General features: G+C 50.9%; 7 protein-coding genes across 7 annotated transcripts; 3 read left to right on the top strand and 4 right to left on the bottom strand.

Moving 5' to 3' along the window:
* Positions 1-976: 976 nt before the first annotated feature.
* On the bottom strand, positions 977-3,631 carry N7473_008030 (AAA family ATPase SEC18; the record flags this gene model as incomplete). The annotated part of the gene is made up of 4 exons (XM_057153970.1): positions 977-2,851; positions 2,904-3,219; positions 3,270-3,428; positions 3,522-3,631. The coding sequence occupies 4 exons, from the start codon at positions 3,629-3,631 to the stop codon at positions 977-979; spliced, it is 2,460 nt and encodes an 819-aa protein (XP_057008308.1).
* A 201-nt stretch (positions 3,632-3,832) lies between these two features.
* N7473_008029 (uncharacterized protein) lies at positions 3,833-5,122 on the bottom strand. The gene is made up of 2 exons (XM_057153969.1): positions 5,085-5,122; positions 3,833-5,034 (listed from the first exon to the last, which is right to left on the bottom strand). The coding sequence occupies exons 1-2, from the start codon at positions 5,090-5,092 to the stop codon at positions 3,960-3,962; spliced, it is 1,083 nt and encodes a 360-aa protein (XP_057008307.1). The 5' UTR covers positions 5,093-5,122; the 3' UTR covers positions 3,833-3,959.
* A 359-nt stretch (positions 5,123-5,481) lies between these two features.
* On the bottom strand, positions 5,482-7,365 carry N7473_008028 (protein arginine methyltransferase RmtB; the record flags this gene model as incomplete). Its single annotated transcript, XM_057153968.1, has 4 exons — positions 5,482-6,232; positions 6,290-6,527; positions 6,590-7,000; positions 7,125-7,365. The coding sequence occupies 4 exons, from the start codon at positions 7,363-7,365 to the stop codon at positions 5,482-5,484; spliced, it is 1,641 nt and encodes a 546-aa protein (XP_057008306.1).
* Positions 7,366-7,619: 254 nt separating this feature from the next.
* On the top strand, positions 7,620-9,088 carry N7473_008027 (Mo25 family protein; the record flags this gene model as incomplete). The annotated part of the gene is made up of 5 exons (XM_057153967.1): positions 7,620-7,724; positions 7,778-7,838; positions 7,951-8,429; positions 8,493-8,765; positions 8,855-9,088. The coding sequence occupies 5 exons, from the start codon at positions 7,620-7,622 to the stop codon at positions 9,086-9,088; spliced, it is 1,152 nt and encodes a 383-aa protein (XP_057008305.1).
* A 714-nt stretch (positions 9,089-9,802) lies between these two features.
* On the top strand, positions 9,803-12,749 carry N7473_008026 (putative TBC domain protein; the record flags this gene model as incomplete). The annotated part of the gene is made up of 2 exons (XM_057153966.1): positions 9,803-12,288; positions 12,351-12,749. Exons 1-2 carry the CDS (start codon positions 10,096-10,098, stop codon positions 12,747-12,749), a joined length of 2,592 nt encoding a protein of 863 aa, XP_057008304.1. The 5' UTR covers positions 9,803-10,095.
* A 766-nt stretch (positions 12,750-13,515) lies between these two features.
* N7473_008025 (3-hydroxyacyl-CoA dehydrogenase family protein) lies at positions 13,516-14,376 on the bottom strand (the record flags this gene model as incomplete). Its single annotated transcript, XM_057153965.1, has 1 exon — positions 13,516-14,376. The coding sequence occupies one exon, from the start codon at positions 14,374-14,376 to the stop codon at positions 13,516-13,518; it is 861 nt and encodes a 286-aa protein (XP_057008303.1).
* A 1,173-nt stretch (positions 14,377-15,549) lies between these two features.
* On the top strand, positions 15,550-17,560 carry N7473_008024 (allantoate permease family MFS transporter; the record flags this gene model as incomplete). The annotated part of the gene is made up of 9 exons (XM_057153964.1): positions 15,550-15,841; positions 15,905-16,020; positions 16,083-16,149; positions 16,205-16,344; positions 16,400-16,676; positions 16,744-16,844; positions 16,904-17,093; positions 17,155-17,268; positions 17,340-17,560. The coding sequence occupies 9 exons, from the start codon at positions 15,550-15,552 to the stop codon at positions 17,558-17,560; spliced, it is 1,518 nt and encodes a 505-aa protein (XP_057008302.1).
* Between the last annotated feature and the right edge of the window lie 470 nt (positions 17,561-18,030).

Raw genomic sequence — 18,030 nt, 5'->3', positions numbered from 1 at the left:
CGGGAGCTTGATGTGCTTATGCTTGATGTGCTTGCTTATTTTGACGACTGTGATGACGAATTCGGACAAAATCGGGATCTTTGGATCTTTGGAACTGCTGGGACGGGACAACCTGCTTTTCTGGGACGGCTTTGGCGTGTTTTGACTGGGTTTTATGTATATATCTTTCCCCGTGACGTAGGGATATTGTGCGACTTGTGGCCTTATATTTGGGGCGGATACTGTGAATTGTATCTGTTTTACTCGTGTCACTGTAATGATGAGCGTTTACAGCCATTCACTAGGCATTGTAGCATGAATCTGTCGTATTGAGCTCGGTATCGCCTGTAGTAATGCCCTAAGTAGGGTTATTCACTTGAATGTAAAATGATCATAGGCTGTCTCTTGACTTGCGACCCACTTGTGAGAATAATCTGGGCATTAATTGTCTAAAAATAGGGCTAGGTTACTTTGGTAGTACCTATTGGTCAGATCCGTTCATGGTGGATATGCGTGGTAGCTTCATTGCCAGGCATTCATTGAAAGAATATGTCATTGGAAGTGAGCTTTTCAATCCCCAAGTCCTGCATATGAACCAAGCATGTCCATCCATACGTATTTTTGGATGAAGAGTCAGGCTTTGCCCAATCTGGGATGAATGCCTTGCCCATTCAGAGAGAATATTGCGAGTCACAAAGCTATCTAGAACATTGAGACGAGTAGAGACCACCAACCCTACCGCCATTGCCTGGCATCTTAAGAAAGAAGCATAGTATTCCACTTCTAAATGAACTCGCATGGAACTCGCGTGTCCCATGGCTTTAGCTTGCTTGCACTACCTAGTGGTATCCACCTGTCCACGGCATTCGGATCGAGCGGAGAGGTGATGGCTGGAAATACATGTTGAGAGAGAGGTGGAAGACGAGGAAGTTCTTTGGGTGCTATACTACTCATCATAGCAGGAAGAAAGATCAAAACAATTCTATATATGTACGCTCTAAGCAAAGGTCTGCTCTTCCTCAATAGCCCGATTAATCACACGGATGAACCGGCCCACCTTGTCGTCCACATCTTGCTTAGCAGTCTCGATACCAAGGAGAACCTTCTTGATACCAACACTGAGCCGGCCATCCTCCGCCAGTCCGCCGACTCCTTCAAGGGCACGCGCAATTTCTTGCGCATCAAATGCGCCAGACTTTTCCATGACAAACCGAAGCTCACCGAACGACAGGACGTTGGGAACCAGAATATCCGAGTTAAACGAATTGTAGATATCCAATTGTTTCATCAGAGCACGCTCGGTGGTCGTGGCCAGGATCAGCAGGCGACGGCCGTGAGTTGGTGGCTTGCGGAGGAACACCATAAGAGCCTGGAGCACGTTGTTGCTGAAGCGAGGGCCGATAGGAACCCAATCGATAATACGCTCGATATTGTCAACAACGACGATACTGGTTCGACTCTTGTAGGCACTGTCAAAGATTCGGCTGATATGTGAGATCTTAGCAGCCTCGTTGAAGCCAACCATGTCCTCAGGGCTGATCAACTTGATGAAGGGGAAGCCGGATTCAATGGCCATACGCGCCGCCAAGGCCGTCTTGCCACTTCCAGGAGGGCCGTGGAGCAAGACAGAGAACAGCGGAGTGGACTCTGCCTGACCAACCTGCTTCACGAACAGTTCACCTTCCCGCAAGATCTCGTTGATAGTGTTCGAGTAGTGAATCACACCATATTGAATACGGCTGGAAAGCTCCTCTTCGGAAACACCAAAGGCGGGCTTCACTTCGTCAAGAGCATGGTGGAAATCAGCTCGGTTGACCTTCATGTTCACCACGTCTTCGTTTATGCTGGCCATCGTTCCAACCTTGACATGGCGGGAGAAGGCGAACGAGGAAGCCGACTTGACCAAACCAGCGATTTCCGCACCCGAAAAATTCTTGGTCAAGTGAGCAAGCTCTTCCAGGTCGACGTCATGGTCCATGACGTTGTTCGTCCGCATCTTTTCCGTGTGGATCTTGAGAATCTGACTGCGGCCCTTCTCATCGGGGAGCGAGATTTCCATGTGCACCTCGAGACGACCAGGGCGAAGCAACGCTTCATCAATCATATCCTTACGGTTAGTCATACCAATCAACAGAACGTTGTTCAGTTGATCAACACCATCCAGCTTCGACAAAAGCTGGTTGACGACACTGTCACCCACGCCAGTACTACCACCTCCGCCACTTCCACGCTGTTTACAAACAGCATCCAGCTCGTCAAAGATAATAATGTGGAGGCCACTCTCGTCACCCTTCTCCTTGTATTCCTTCTCGGCGTCGGCGAACATCTTTCGGACATTCTCTTCCGACTGACCAACGTACTTGTTCAGGACCTCAGGACCGTTGATAATCTTCGGTTCCCTGGCGTTGAGCATTTTTCCGATTTGACGAGCAATCAAGGTTTTACCAGTACCCGGAGGTCCAAATAGCAAAAGACCTTTAACGTGCTGAATACCCAACTTCTCAACTAGGCCGGGAGGGAAGATACGGGAAGCGAAAGCACGACGGAAGATGGTGCTAAACTCGGAATCGAGGCCACCAATGCCCATGTCCTCGAACTTGAAACCAGGCTGAATGATGGAGTTTGCAGCTGGACGGCGATTGGATGGCTTCACATTGATTCCGGTTTGGGTGTCCTTGAAGAAGTTGAGCTGGGTATGGCGGGTAATAATCCCTCGAGCTGTTGCGCCGGTCTCAATCTCTCCCGAGCTCAGATCGACCTTTTCCGAGGTCAGATCAACTCTTTGGACAGTTTTCACCAGCAGCAACAGTGGAATGCTCTTGTGATCCATAAGGATCCTTTGTCCGGGAGCGAATAGTTGATTTTCAAAGTTCTGATTCTGTTAGTATCCCAACTCTCCATTTTCACATTGTACATCAACTCACTCTAATTACGGCGTTTGTGAGATCCTCCTGGTCATATGGTATCTCCGTCCGCTTCTTTGTGGATGCAAAGCTGACTTCAATGTCTGCTGATCCCAAGTACGCCTGGCCTCCCTGGCTGAATGGGTCATACAGCTGCACCTTGACAGCATCGCGCATTCCCACGCTCGCCCACGTGCGTTGAGGGTCAGACATGCTAATATATCCAGGAGGGAAGCCCTCCAGGGGACGGCCGGAGAGAACGTAGAGGTCATTGATCAGGAGGAGGATGTCGGCACCGTCTCGAGAAGGAGGAATATCCTGTGGTGATACCGCGACGCTACCAAGGGTTATTACTGGGGCAAAAATTGGAGATCAAAGGGCACTTACAGATTGCCAAATGTGAAATTGTCATTCGGGCTCTTGCTGGGATGAAGTGTCCAGGTTTGTCCTCCCGCTACGCCGCCACTTGGTCGTCCGCCGACCGGCGGGCGTGCGGCCATCTGCTGTGGTGGTCTTCCTGCTGCTGGCGGTGGAGCTCCATATCCCCTTGGATCATTATATGCATCAGTCATAGGCACATCGTCGTCGCGGGCTCGCCCTGGGCTGTGTCTTGGGGCAAGGCCGTGGCCATAATCATACCGTGGCGGTGCTTGATTGGGGTTCGAGTATCCCTGAGGGGAGGGACGTCCACCGTCGGATCTGTTCCCAAAGGGACTCGGCACAGAGGGGGAGTTGTTCCGATTGAACATTTCGAATAGTGTGAGAGACAAATAGTTGAAGAGGAGAGTCGGAGATGACCTGGGGAGCTTCGTCACTCCGTCACTCCGGGAACACCGTGGGCGGCGGGGCGTTATCGATAAGGCCAGCAGGCAAACTCCGGATAGTGAGGGTCACTGGCCTCTCGGCTTCAACTGGCGTAATTACAATAGGTACGGCGAACTCTTGATGCTCTTGTCTATCAATTTGTATAGTATTTGAAGGCCGTTTAGCAATTAAATAAACGGGAGTAAATTTTCTGATAACTTGGGATCAAAAAAAGAAGCCGGTATCATTTTGCATCTCTAATCATTCAGTGTGTTAACGCTTGTCATGAGCCGAGCTCTTCTCTGATTGCGGCGGAAGTCTGTCATCTCCATGGGATCTATCCCGATGTCGATGAGAGTGATCTGAGCGGTGATACGATCTTCGATGTGAACGATCTCGACTTCGATCCTCACGATGGTGTCGGCGATGTTGACCGGAGCTTCTATGCTCCTTTTGATCGCGTGGTTTAACTGCAGGCGCATCAAGTTTGAACCCCTCCAGGCTGTCTACAGATCGGGACCGCCTCCTGGAATGATTTTTTGATCGGTGCCGTTCATCAAATTTGAAAGCTTCAAGCTCTTTCCGTTTCTCCTCATTCCATCGTTTTCGTTCTTGCTCCGTGGCTCTTAGTTGCCGAACGCCACGTTTCATCGCTGCGAGAGGATCATTGGAGTCCAGGCGTGCTTTCTCTCGTTCTTTGCGCCTTGGATCTTCGTTGCCCCAAACGTCTTTCTCTGGCATAGAGTCTGGCGCGGCCAGATCCTGGCCGGAAGAGGAGTACCATGGCTGCCGGCCGATTTTCTCCTTGAAGCCTGCGGCGTTGGTAAACCGCATCGTATATTGATCTTCATAGCTTCGCTTCTTCTTTGTAGCCTCAGCCTCCGCTTCGGCATTCTTCTCTGCCTTCTTGTTGCCACTCTCGGCTGGGAAGAGGTTGATGTGACCGGCACTATCCACCAGCGGTGCCTGTGCATCTTTACTATCTCGGCCAGAGGTAAGAGCGAGCCTATCTCTTGCTGCAATGGCATGCGTCGCATTCTCCCGTGCTAATCTGATATCCCTGTCTGTGTCATCTTCCCCTGCAAGGCGTCGCCGTTTCCTGTATTGCCCAGCGCTATCGGTGTAGTTCCTCTCCGGTCCGTGATGCGAATCTGAGGTAGATGGCGGGGGCGGAGGGGGTGTAGATGGTCGCTCTCCACGTAATATTTGGATCCGACGCTCGGCATCGACCTCTTGCATACGACGTTCATCCTCCTCTTCACGGGCCTTGGCTTGGGCCTCATCGCGCTTGACACGTTCGATGTTCTCGGGGTTGTAAACGTTCCATGATTTCTTCCCAAGAAGGTGACTGATAAGATGTCAGTGATAGCGACAATACGGAGCAGGGGAGGCACTCACAGCGGCATCGTGGTAGATAGGTTGAGTGAGGAAGCAGCAGTCTGATCGAAGCTGGCTTATCGATAACGCCCTTAAAGCCTGCGGCGGGCGGCCGAGAGCGCCTCCATTTGTCAGGAGTGTACACTCCGACGTTCCTCTTAGTTTCGGAGTCCATTTCCACAAAATTGGTTTGCAAGTTTTATCTACGAATACAACGGCTGTACGATTTATGAGATAGTGGTCGGGTAAGGCGGCTAATCAGAATTCGGAGGCACAAGGTACGTCGTCTAGCAAAAGCTCCGTTCAAAGCTTTGTTCAAGTCATAGAATCATGTACTCCTTTTTCATGGAAAATATCCAAGGCGTTATCTATAGGTAAACTTCATAAAGCATCAATCAATTTTGGGGCAGCATGCCTCTCACTGAAGTGACCAGCGCTGCTCACCCTTGTTGCTCTCATCGGCCTGCCACTGGATGCTAAGGTCCAGCAGACGCGAGCCTTGCTCCTTCTTCTGGTAGCCAATCTTACCAGTAAGAACCTGGCCCTTCTTCAAAGGCTTGGGCTCCTCCTTTCCATGGTCGATCAGACAGATTGTCTGCTGCCAGTGGGTCTCGGTTCCATAGGGACCAGTGGTGAATCCAACGAAGCCCTTCTTCTGCATATCGGCAGGCACGGCGTTCTCGGGCACAGTGGAATCCGCAGAGGGCATGAAGAAGATGTCGAACCAAATCGCCCAGCCATCAAGAGCGTCAATGTCCTCGTTCAGGGTGACCTTGAAGTCCTTCAAGAAGGTCAACTCATCAACAGTGATGGTGTGCAGGGGCAAAGGCAGGAAGACAGCCGACTCCGCAGGAATGGAGGTGGTCGGGACGTGGCGAACAAGGGCTTCGTCGTGGATGTTCAATTGCATGCTGTTCATCTTGAAACCGTACACGTTGTTCCAGAACGAGATGTGCGATGCAATGAAGTCGGAATCAGCGTAGGGTGCAACGCGGAGGGTGGCGTGAGATGGGACCATCAGACCGCCAGGAGCGAGGTAGCGGTCGCGAGCGTAGATGACAGAATCAAACATGGCCTCAAAGAGCAAGGCATAGCCCATCCACTCGGAAATGATGATGTCGACCTGATCAACGGGCAGGGTGACCTCTTCGATCTTACCACGGACACATCTGTGAAGATACTTAGCGGACGGTCATAACGGAAATTATAAAAGTAGATACACCTACGTGATCACATCACCCAGATCGTTGTCGTACACGATTTCGCGGGCCCGGTCGATGATGTTCGAGTTGTCGACCGAGATGACCTTCTTCGCACCCGCCTTGGCACAGAACATGGACAGAATACCAGTTCCACAGCCCACATCCAGGACAACCTTGTCCTTGAAAAGATGCTTGTTCTCGTAGACAAAGTCACGGTAGGCATCGGTGCGAATGGCGTCCTTCAGCATGGACTCGTGGATGGCTGTTCGAGGGGACATGTGTTAGTCGGGGTTATTATAAAAGGGCGCTTCAGCGGTAACATACTGTTGTAGGAATAAGAGGTGAAGTAGTCGGCTTCAGCATCCTCGAGGCGATCCTTGACAGGCCTCTTTGCATTCTCACCGGGCTCAAGCTTCTCATCTTCCTTGTTCAACTGGTCGTCCAACGACTTTTGCACAGCAAGCCGGTACTCGGAAAACTGGGTCTGCAAGCGCTCCAGCTCCTCTTGGAGTTCGAGAACTTTGCGCTCGGCCTCGGTCCCGGGGGCGGGTTCTTCGATCTGATCCTCATTGATGTCATCCAAGCTATACAAGACAGCATCGTCCTCCAGGACAGGCTTCAGGTAGGCGTCATCGGCGAACTTCTCCTTGGAGGAAACGTCGGGGGAGAGGTTTCCTGCCTTCACCTCGGATCGAACGTAGTTGACCAGTTTGATGGTGTCCAGGAAATCCAGATCTGCAGTGAAAATTCAATGTTAGCCATGAGCTCCTGTATTTGGGTTCTAGTAGATTGATCCCATAAATTGCAAAGTGCAACACGTAGACAACAGACACTGAGAAACAACAACGAAATAACATACCAAGGTCCTTCTGGATCTTCACCAGGTCGAAGTTGTTCTTGTCTTTGCACTCCTTCAGCATTGAGCGCACATCAGGGAAAACAACGTCCGAAAACAGTCCCACGACCGGTTGGGAATCATCCTCAGGCTCGACATCTTCCCATCCTTCCTCGTTGCTAGAGTCCGATTCGTCCGATACTGAGCGAGCATCGGCAGGAACCTCGTTGACAGGAGGCTCAGGGACACAGCTAGAGGACGCCATGGTGATATTAATGCAATTGACAAGAAACAAAAGCTGGTCAATTATACCCAAAGAGGGAAGGGAGAATGGAGGGGCAGAAAATTGACTGATAAAAAAAATCCGTTATCAGTTGTTGTGGCCTCAGGCCAACGGTTGCCCCGCCCCCGTTTGTTTATTACTTGACTCGCCCGTACCCAATCGCCGTAATCATCCTTGGCTTTCCCCGGCGCATCATCGGATTCTTCTTTTCCCCAACTCTGCTCGCCCGGGGAAATATGGCATTCTTCTTCAATCGTGGTCGGTCGCGGCAACCAGCAGATGTGGTGCGCTCCACAAAGGAATTGTTGCTCAGGGTCCAAGAAGCACCCAGCAACCCCAAGGTACGGATACCCCGAGCTCCAAGCCGGCGCGCGACACCCGCTAACCCTAGTAGGCCGACGAGGAGCTGGCCAAGCAGCTCAGTCAGATGAAAGTTATTGTACAAGGAACACAAGGTCGGTTGCCTACCTGCCATATCATTGATCATTTCATTGATCCACCGCCACTGCCGTCGTTCTGGACTGGATCAGAATGGAATGCATGACTGACGCTGCTTTGCCCCGGTAGAGATCAACACATCACCCGATCAGGTCCACGCTTTAGTCCAAGCGACTTTACAAGAAGATCTACTGTATGATTTATCACGAACTATCCACCTTCTCCCCTTCGAAGCCCGAAAAGATACGCAGACCATCTTCTCCCATATCCTACGTTTCCGGCCCGCCTCGTATGCGACCGATAAAGACCCTCCGGTCATCTCATACATCGTTCATAACCGACCAGAGATCCTCGTCGAATTATGTCGAGGCTATATGCAGAGCCAAAGTGCAATGCCATGCGGCGTGATTCTACGGGAGGCCCTCAAGTTTGACGTGGTCACAGCGGTGATATTATATGACCAGTCACATGAGGGAGAGCCTGCGGTCCGACTCTCGGAATTGAAGCCCAATCTTCCACAAAATGGCGACGGGGTGTTCTGGAATTTCTTTGAGTGGATTGATAAGGGCAACTTCGAAGTCAGCGCCGATGCATTCACGACATTCCGGGTATGAAATCTATAAATATCTCTCTAGGGACTGCGGGTTTGGGACTGACAGGTTTACTTGCAGGAAATCTTGACCCGTCACAAGAGCCTGGTGACTGCTTATCTTGCGACCAATTTCGAATTGTTCTTTGGGCGATTCAATAACACCCTTATTCAGTCTGACTCTTATGTCACCAAACGACAAAGCATCAAGTTGCTGGGCGAGATCCTGTTGGACCGTGCCAACTACAACGTCATGATGGCCTACGTGGAGAGTGGGGAGAATCTTAAATTATGTATGAAGCTGCTGCGCGATGATCGCAAGATGGTGCAGTATGAAGGGTTCCACGTTTTTAAGGTATGTCAGGCTCGCTGATCCACCATCTATCACTCGGCGATCTGCGATCCACGTTCCAAGGGGGAGGGGGAATGCGCTGACCGAAACAGGTATTCGTCGCCAACCCTAACAAATCGGTGGCGGTACAACGAATTCTCATCAACAATCGAGACCGGCTCTTGAGATTCTTGCCCAAGTTCTTGGAAGACCGGACGGAGGACGACCAATTCACGGACGAGAAGAGCTTCTTGGTGCGCCAGATTGAGCTCCTTCCCAAAGAGCCCGTTGATCGGGGCCGGCCTACTCAATCCCAGTCCGGGGCCAACACAGCCGCGGTGGCTTAAACTACATGGATCTAATGCTGGGCCGTTGGATCACCATGACCATTCTATGCTATTTTCTCGTGTCTCCCCTTTTGGGTTTCATCTCCCCTTTTCCCTTTCCAAGCTACGATGATATTTGTTGGTATAGCCGGGGTTGTCGGCGCCCCCTTTGCATTGGCAGCTGATGGCCTACTGGATTTACAGCCTCGGCTACTGGAGTTTCACGCGTTTTGTCTTATTTTGTTTGTGTACAGTGTGTCCACACGGGTCTAATGAGGATGCGCCAAAATTGAACAGGTTTTTGGAACAGAATATACTTCAAACTTCATACTCTGTACACCTTAATTTGTAGTTTAGATTTTTGATTTCTACTGTACCTTGGTTAGTTTGATCTGCAGAGGCTCTCCACTGTTGATCCACGAGGGCATCTTGCCTGTACAAACTTTTTAGTAACGAATAGTTACTCCGTGCATACTTCCTCTGCAATTATGCCTACCCAAAGCAAAGTTAGGCTTTCAAGAAACCTTCCCCCTCCACGCATGACACCATGGTTGTGTTCTAATATAAGCACCAGCAATTGTTAGCGTGCTCCACTGAACCTCCTCGTCGGGCCTCGTAGTGGTCCACTGCTGCGCGGCCCCGAAAAGCCTGGTGGGACAGCCCTTCCCCTAAAAATATAACCCCCCTCAAAAACGAGACTCGAGAGTTTCTTTTGCTTCATCAGAAAGCAATTACACTGTATTCGTCTCATATTCCAACCTGCGCACTGGCATTTCAGCGGCGCATTGCGTCCTTCCTTTGTTGTATGGAATGAAAGTGGCCCGCGCCAAGACTCCACATCTCCGGGCCATCGCCAGGAGTCAATTTTATTAATTTCCAGACCCTGACGAAACGGTGATGCGTGTCTTGTACCTGTCCTTCCTTTAGATCGCCATTTGATACTTTGCTGCTCAATCGCTCCCAGTCAATCGTCCCACACTCCTTACTGCTCTCTTGCGCATTCCTGCCCTGCAAGTCATGCCAGGATAATGGTGGGTGAGGCTCCTGCATCGTTATCGCCAGTGGGTTCGGAGTTGCGCCCGGCGACTGAAGCTGTGCCCTTTGACGAGACTGTCGCAGCCCAGCGGCCCATTGCCGTTCGTTCAGTCTCACTGCCCACACCGTCCGACGATACGCCACTAGAACCTAATGACCGGTCCTTCAGCACCAGCGCTGCCTCTCCTGAATCCAACGATCGTCCCGCGACAGCACGTTCGGTGCGCAATACCAGACAGAATGGAGGACTTACGCCGCCGACCCCAGCGGGCGAAAGCTTCGGCACACGAAAGTCGGAGGATGATCAATCGCTTCCCCCTTCGTTGTGCAGCGTGCCCAGCATTGTCATTCATGACAGCTCACGTCCAGTCTCACGCCCAGGGTCTCGGCCAGGGTCTCGATGGTCGGAGCGAAAGTGGGGTGGCTTGAGAAAGAGGTCAGCGGAGTTGGAACGCAAGATGAGCATGGAGGAACTTCCTCCTGTGCCGCCAATCGAGCCTGAGTTTAGTGGAATCAGCTTGGATATACCGACGGCATCCCTGGGTGGGTTGGGACAGGGTATGAAATTTTCGACCCGAGGCAGCCTCATCAGAGACCGATCAAAGCGGCCATATCCTGCGTTGCCTAAGGAGAAGAGCTTGGAGGAAGCCACTGAAAAGAGCCTGGCACCGGCCCCAGAGGAGCCATCTACCCCACAGGCCACGGAAGCAGACACGGTACCGGAGCTTACACCCTCAACGAGAACTGGAAAAGACGAGACACCGACGTCTGACAAACAAGACGTGACGAATGGTAAAAAGCAGGATGTGACGAATGGTGAAAAGAACGATGCGACAAATGGCGCTCCCAGGGCAGTGCCCCGTGTCAGACCCCAAAGCACTCTCCGGCCAAGGCAAACGAGCCTCCAGAGTAGAGCCATCTCTGCAGACGAGGATATGCTATCTCGACGGGTTCGGCTGATGTATGAGAAGGGTGACGACAATATCACTGACGCGGAGGTCGCAAAGGCAATGGCATCGGACAATGGCGTTCTTTGGGAAGAGCCAACTACCCCCGACATTGAGACTGCTTCCACACCCGCCCCCGAGATGAATGGAACCGACCTCAAGGGCCGAGCCTCCGAAGAAGTAGAGCGCATCAGGATGAAGAGAGAGACACGGGAACTAGCAGGGGGCATCGAGTATTGGCAAGATGTGGGGGCAGGACAAGTCGATCGCTATGGGTTCATTCATGCACCAGCCGATGAACCTCACCCTATTCAAAGAGTGACAACGAGCCTTCTCCTTGCTTCTGAGACACCTCGGAGGAAACGTTCCATTCGACCACCAACTGCTCGAGCTAGCAACCGCTCCTTCAGTGCTCGATCGCCGACTCGCAACCTTTCTCAAAGCTCTGCAGGGGCTCGGCCAACCTCATCAGCAAGCACACACAGTATGCCAGTCCGGCGGTCCACATCGCGACTCCGTTCGGCGGCTAATCACCTTCCGCATAATAGAGACCGAAAGGTTACGGACGAAGCAGGCGATATGCTAACTCTACCTGGTGATGTCCTCGGTGAAGGCCCAGATACGGCTGCTGCGCGTGCGATGCGGAGGAAGGAGTGGGATCGCGAGGACAAGTGGACCAAAATGGCGAAACCGGTCAAGAAAACCCGTGACGGTGGCGGTATGAAATTCGAGTTTGATACGCATAGCACCAAGTTGATTGAGCGGACTTGGAAGGGCATCCCTGACCGATGGCGCTCGACAGCCTGGTACTCGTTCCTCGAGAGCAGTGCGAAGCGTCATGAGAATAGCCCCTCTGAAGACACGCTCATTGCCGCCTTCCATGAATACCAATATGTCTCCTCGCCAGACGATGTCCAAATTGATATCGACGTGCCCCGCACGATCACCAGCCACATCATGTTCCGTCGGCGTTATCGCGGTGGACAAAGGCTGCTATTCCGCGTGCTTCATGCCATGTCATTATACTTTCCCGACACTGGCTACGTGCAAGGTATGGCGGCTCTGGCGGCAACGTTGCTAGCATACTATGATGAGGAACATGCGTTCGTCATGCTCGCCCGCCTTTGGCAACTACGAGGCCTCGAGGAGCTGTACAAATCTGGATTCGCCGGTCTTATGGAGGCCCTGGACGATTTCGAACGAGAGTGGCTCGCTGGTGGTGAAGTGGCCTCGAAACTGGTAAGCAAACCATCCCAAAATGAAAATTTGGAGGGACAAATACTCACATGTCAATGGTACAGAACGAAGTCGGGATTCCACCCACAACATATGGAACCCGATGGTATCTCACACTTTTCAATTACTCTATTCCTTTCCCTGCCCAGCTTCGGGTATGGGACGTCTTTATGCTCCTTGGAGATGCAGACGACCTCACTGCTGCTGCCCGGCCAAACACCTCGTCTGGAAAGGGCAAGAAGGATTTGCCTGTTCCCCGCTCTAGCACCTTCGGACAAGGTCTCGACGTGCTTCACGCCACATCCGCAGCCCTCATCGATGGTATGCGCGAGATAATTCTCGAATCTGATTTCGAAAACGGCATGAAGGTCCTCACCAGCTGGGTCCCAATCAAGGACGTTGAAATCTTCATGCGCGTTGCTAAAGCGGAGTGGAAGGTCCACCGTCGCAAGAAGGCGACTTAATCATTTGGTCGAATGACATTACTGTCTATCTTCTCACTAATCATTGCTCTCACGGTCGTTTGATACCCTAATGATCGGGGTGCATACCGAGAACCCCCTTTTGATGTCTAATTCCTTATACCCATTCACCTGTCTCGGTTACCCACAAATTTGTGGGATATTTGATTTCTGTGGAAGACTCAGTCTCATTGCGGCTGTCCCTAATTTCTTAATACCCCTTTTTACCCTATTTTGACCTCCGTCACGTTCCCTATGTACTTGATTCCCTTTCCCCTTTTTACATCTAATATTGCCTCACGAGTGCCTTTGTGCTCGTGTGGGTTTTTTTGATGATACCCACCCATCCCTCCACGTTCTTTCGACATTCTCTTTTTAGGTTTTCTTCCCCTCATGCGATGCACAGTACATCCCTTTACTTCTCATTACCATCTGGCTTGATCAACTCTTGATGTACGAATTACCAAATGGGTCTCAGATCCCAGCAAGTGTACATCATCAGGATGAGCTCCTGCCCTGTCTGATTAGCTGCTCGCGTGTGACCTAGTCTTGACTTGAACCCATATCTTGCTGTGAAATAATACTACATAGAGCGCTCAAAAACGCAGATATAACTGATACTCTGAAGATCTGATCTTCCCTCATTAAACGGTTGTAATCACCATCGTCGTTTATTTTCTGCATAAAATCATAGATCCAATGCTCTCGGCCCCTTTTGTCTCCCACATAAGATACCCCAGAGCTCTATGAAAAAAAGATCAATCTAAATTTATCCCAATAGCCCCTTTCCGGATTTCGCACCCAAGTTACCCTGATCCACATACGCAGTCTTCAGCCAATCCTTCGCACGCGGATCTGTATGGAGCTCTTTCACATATACATTCTCAATATTGTAAACGGTATCCAATCCGACCGTATCCATCATCAGGCAAGGGCCTTTGCTCGCCTGGAACCACGACTTGAACATCTCATCGATCGTCGCGCCATCAGTGACACCATCCGCCAACACAAGCAAGCATTCACGCTTGATACCAGCCCAAATCCGATTAAAGATCAAGCCGGTTGACTCCTTCTGCGCATGCACAGGCTTAAAGCCCGCGACGGTAGCCTTCTCCATCAAAAACGGGAAAATATCCGGATCGGTATACCCGCACGACATAAGCTCAAAGTAAAGCTGATCAGGCGGCATGTAATAATGACCATTCAAGATGCGATAATTCCTCTTCGTATTGACGAGCATCTGGCTTGAGCGCAGCGAAGACGAATTCGTCGCTATGATACAGTCCGGCAAAGTCAGTTGATCCACCTGGCCTATGATGTCGATTTTCATCTCGAGGATCTCGGGGACGGCCTCGACGACCATCCAGGCCTTTTCGACTGCTTCTTTCATCGAGGTGATGACTCTGACGGTGCCTGGCTTGGTTCCCATTTTGGCGGCTTGTGTGCCGAGGTTGGTGTTGATGTATTCGAGGGCGGAATCGTGGTCGCTGGTCTGTTTTTCACAGAGGATCACGTCGAATCCGGCGGCCACCCACATCATACCGATTCGTCGGCCCATCACGCCGGCGCCGATGATCGCGATTGGGCGATAGGTGGTGTCGGGCTTGGTCCAAGGAGTCGTGGTGGCCATGGTGGGTGGTTGGGGTTGAGGGAGAAATGAGAAAAATGGTGGAAGTAAATAGTCGCTGGTGAAACTGGCAGTTTTGAGGCAATTGAATCCATTTTACCTAGAGAGATAGATGGCAATGGCCATTATGATGTAGAGATGACACCTGATGACTGAATTGGATGATATAACTATGAGGGCAGCTGTGGCTAGCCCCGTGGCAACGGTCCAACTCATGAGAAACAGTCTTTTCTTCATTGCGTGCTTTCCAGATAATGGCTGTCACTGCGAAGTTCAAATCAAGTAGAATGTGCCTAGAGGTTAGTGAGGATGTGCATTATCGCACCGAGAGGCTGCGTCCATTAGCGGTGGAGGAAGGAAAGAAGATTCTCGCCTAAAGTAACTATGTTCTGTGCAGTAAAAAGTGTTAGAAGATTAATCAATAATGGCCAAATGGGATGAATGGTCTGAGAATGTTGAGCATTGACATTCTGAGGCCTTCCCCAGGTCTAAAAGCCCAGGTGGTTGGAGAATAGTAGAGTAGCATTGACGATGAGATGGACCCCGATTGTGGCGTTTCTCAGCGGTTCAGAACCGAAAGTTTCGGATCAGAGCCGATTAACCTCGGAACCGAGGGTTAAGGATGCTAGAATTCTCCTAAAAGAACACCCAGCTGACAGGTTGTTAGGAAAGTTGAGCTGTCTTTCGTGTAGGTCTAGATCTCGGATCCTAAACTCGCTACATCCTAACACTATTCACCCAGGCCAGGTAACAAAGATATCAATTTGTATAGTTTAGTACCTCGCAACCAAGGCCGAGCCACCTGAACCGACCGAAAGCCAAAATTGTCGGAAAATACCTCCCCGCCACGGTAAAGGACGCATGAGGCTGGGGACGACCCCTCATTAGCCGTTTACTCCGTACAAGGATCAGAAACGAAGCCAACGATGATCTAAACCGACTTGGGCCTCGAGAGATTCCACAATTTACACAACTTCCGCCAGGTCCACAATTCCGGGGAGAAATCCGTGGGGTAAGCTTCCCCCGCAGGGTCTGAACAGGAATAAAAGGCTAACAGCACTAACAGGATTTAAAACCAAATATAAATACCCCAGATGCAAGCTCCGCATCTCATCTATAGAGAGAGAGAGAGAGAGAGACAGGTTACGAGTCTCGCCCATTCCACATCTGTTCGCCATGCCCGACTCCACCGATACCTCCCTCGGGGGCAAACCCACCGATGACCAATTCGAGGATGCGCGCATCTACGATGAGAAGCACCCCGATCGGGAGTCCGCCGCTGCTAGCCCTCCCTCTTTTGCGGGCGTCGATGAAGCAGCTGTGTTGCGAAAGATGGATATTCGGTTGATTCCTATGCTCAGTGCGCTCTACCTGTTGGCCTTTTTGGACCGAGGCAACATTGGTAATGCGAAGATTGAGGGTTTGTTGGACGATCTACACATGACGGGGCCGCAGTATAACTGGACATGTACGTGAAGAAGCGAATGGAAGGATAGAGATCGCATTTTACTGACATGCTCTCTGCGAATAGTGACGGTGTTCTTCTTTACCTACTGTGTGTTCGAGTTGCCCAGTAACCTGCTGTTGAAGAAGTTGAGACCGTCCAGATGGCTGCCATTGATCATGGTCGCTTGGGGTATTGTGATGGTAAGCGACCGACCGATCAATGATTCGTCTCTACTTTTCGATGGACTAATCTTTCCTGCTAGACCCTCATGGGTATCGTTCAAAACTACGGTGGACTCCTCGCAACTCGTCTTTGCCTGGGAATTGCTGGTATGATAGCCAAATATCCTGGCGAGAGAGACATCACACTAACAATCTCCTACAGAGGCCGGTCTGTACCCCGGTGTTGCCTATTACATTACTCTGTGGTACCCTCGCCACCGCGCTCAATTCCGACAAGCCATGTTCTTCAGCGCCGCCAGTATCGCTGGTGCATTCTCCGGACTTCTGGCCTTTGGTATCGCCGTAAGTTCAATGTTCTGCAATTCCTTCTCATACACGTATCTCACACCTTTTGTAGAAAATGGACGGAGTCGGTGGCCTCGCTGGCTGGCGCTGGATCTTCATCTTGGAAGGTATTCTCACCGTGGTCGTCGCCTTTGTTGCGCCATTCGCGATCCATGATTCCCCCGAGACAGCCACTTTCCTCACAGAGCAAGAGCGAGCATTCGTGATTCACGCTCTGCGGATTCAAAACTCGGCAGACGCGCGCGAGATGGTCCAGGACGAGTCCAAGTTTCACATGAAATATGTGATTGACGCTTTCAAGGACTGGCAGATTTGGTTGGGATTGTTGAGTGAGTTACTTTCCGGGAGAAGAAGGGAGGCTCTATTGCAACAATGTTACTGACCCACTCAATCAAGTGTACTGGGGTATCACCTGCCCACTGTACGGTATCTCTTTTTTCCTCCCATCTATCATCAAGGATCTGGGGTACAAGTCTTCCACCGCACAGCTACTGACTGTGAGTACAAAGCGCCTATTCTGTACGCGAATGAGTCCATTCTGACAACTCTCTCACAGGTTCCCATCTACATCACCGCTGCCATCGTCGCCGTGGCCGCAGCCTGGTACTCCGATCGCCGCAAGCAACGCTCTCCCTTCATCCTGTTCTTCATGTCCTTGATCGCTATCGGCTTCATTATTGTCATCGCATCGACCGGACGCGGCGTGCCTGGTGTGGTCTACTTCGGAGTATTCATCGCAGTCATCGGTAAGTCCTCGATCAACTCGCCTACTCTCACAATTTACAAAATCTAATCGGTTCATCGCAGGTATTTACCCTGCTTTCCCGGGTAACGTTACCTGGCTGAGTGTCAACCTTGCTGGCGACTACAAGCGTGCAGCGGGTATGGCTATCCATATTGGTATCGGTAATCTGGCAGGAGGTAAGACTCGAAACTCTACATGCTTGTCATTTAGCCCTTTCAGTATCATGTTCTAACATTCGTCTTACCAGCCATGTCCTCAAACTTCTATCGCTCGAAGGACGCTCCCAAATACATCCTCGGCCACTCTCTCGAGCTCGGCTTCGTGATCATGGGCATGATCGCAGTCCTCCTTCTGCGATTCAATTACCAGCGCATCAACAAGAAGCGTGATCAGCTTGATCCTTCGGAGTATCCGAGTGATCCCGATTCGCTGGGAGATAGGTCACCTCTGTTCAGGTATATGCTGTAAAGCAACCTGAGGGTATGAAGTAAGTGGATGGAACAAGATATTTAGTCTTTCAATCCTCTTGAATTAAGTAATATAGTCACGAATGTATAAATTGAGTATTGAAATGAAGTTTACTTTTTCCCGTAAGCATGATCAAATGCAGTTCGGTGGCTATTACGAAGTTGGTTAAGGGTATCTAACTGTCAAATAAGCTGCCCACTGCCCAGTCCAGCCGGGCAAAAGGACCAAAACCACCCGGGGTACAAAGATCAGGGAATGGAATGTCTTCACAGAAGCCGCTCATCCTCCGGAAATTGGATGAATATTGAGCATGAGTGATCATGTAAGCCCAGCATGAAACCTCATCGATTCCATAATGGAACAGACCCCACAGCCGACCACCAACGCCGATAGAAATTTTTTTCGATCCACTTTGCGCAATGCATCGAGCACAATGCATGTAAATGCTGTTAACAAGATATGTGATCCCC

The sequence above is a fragment of the Penicillium subrubescens genome, assembly GCF_028828155.1.
Source record: "Penicillium subrubescens strain IBT 31985 chromosome Unknown utg000005l_segment0_segment0, whole genome shotgun sequence".
NCBI classification, from domain to species: domain Eukaryota; kingdom Fungi; phylum Ascomycota; class Eurotiomycetes; order Eurotiales; family Aspergillaceae; genus Penicillium; species Penicillium subrubescens.
Note: the sequence above shows the minus strand (reverse complement) of the source record. Positions and strands in the feature narration are given on the sequence as shown.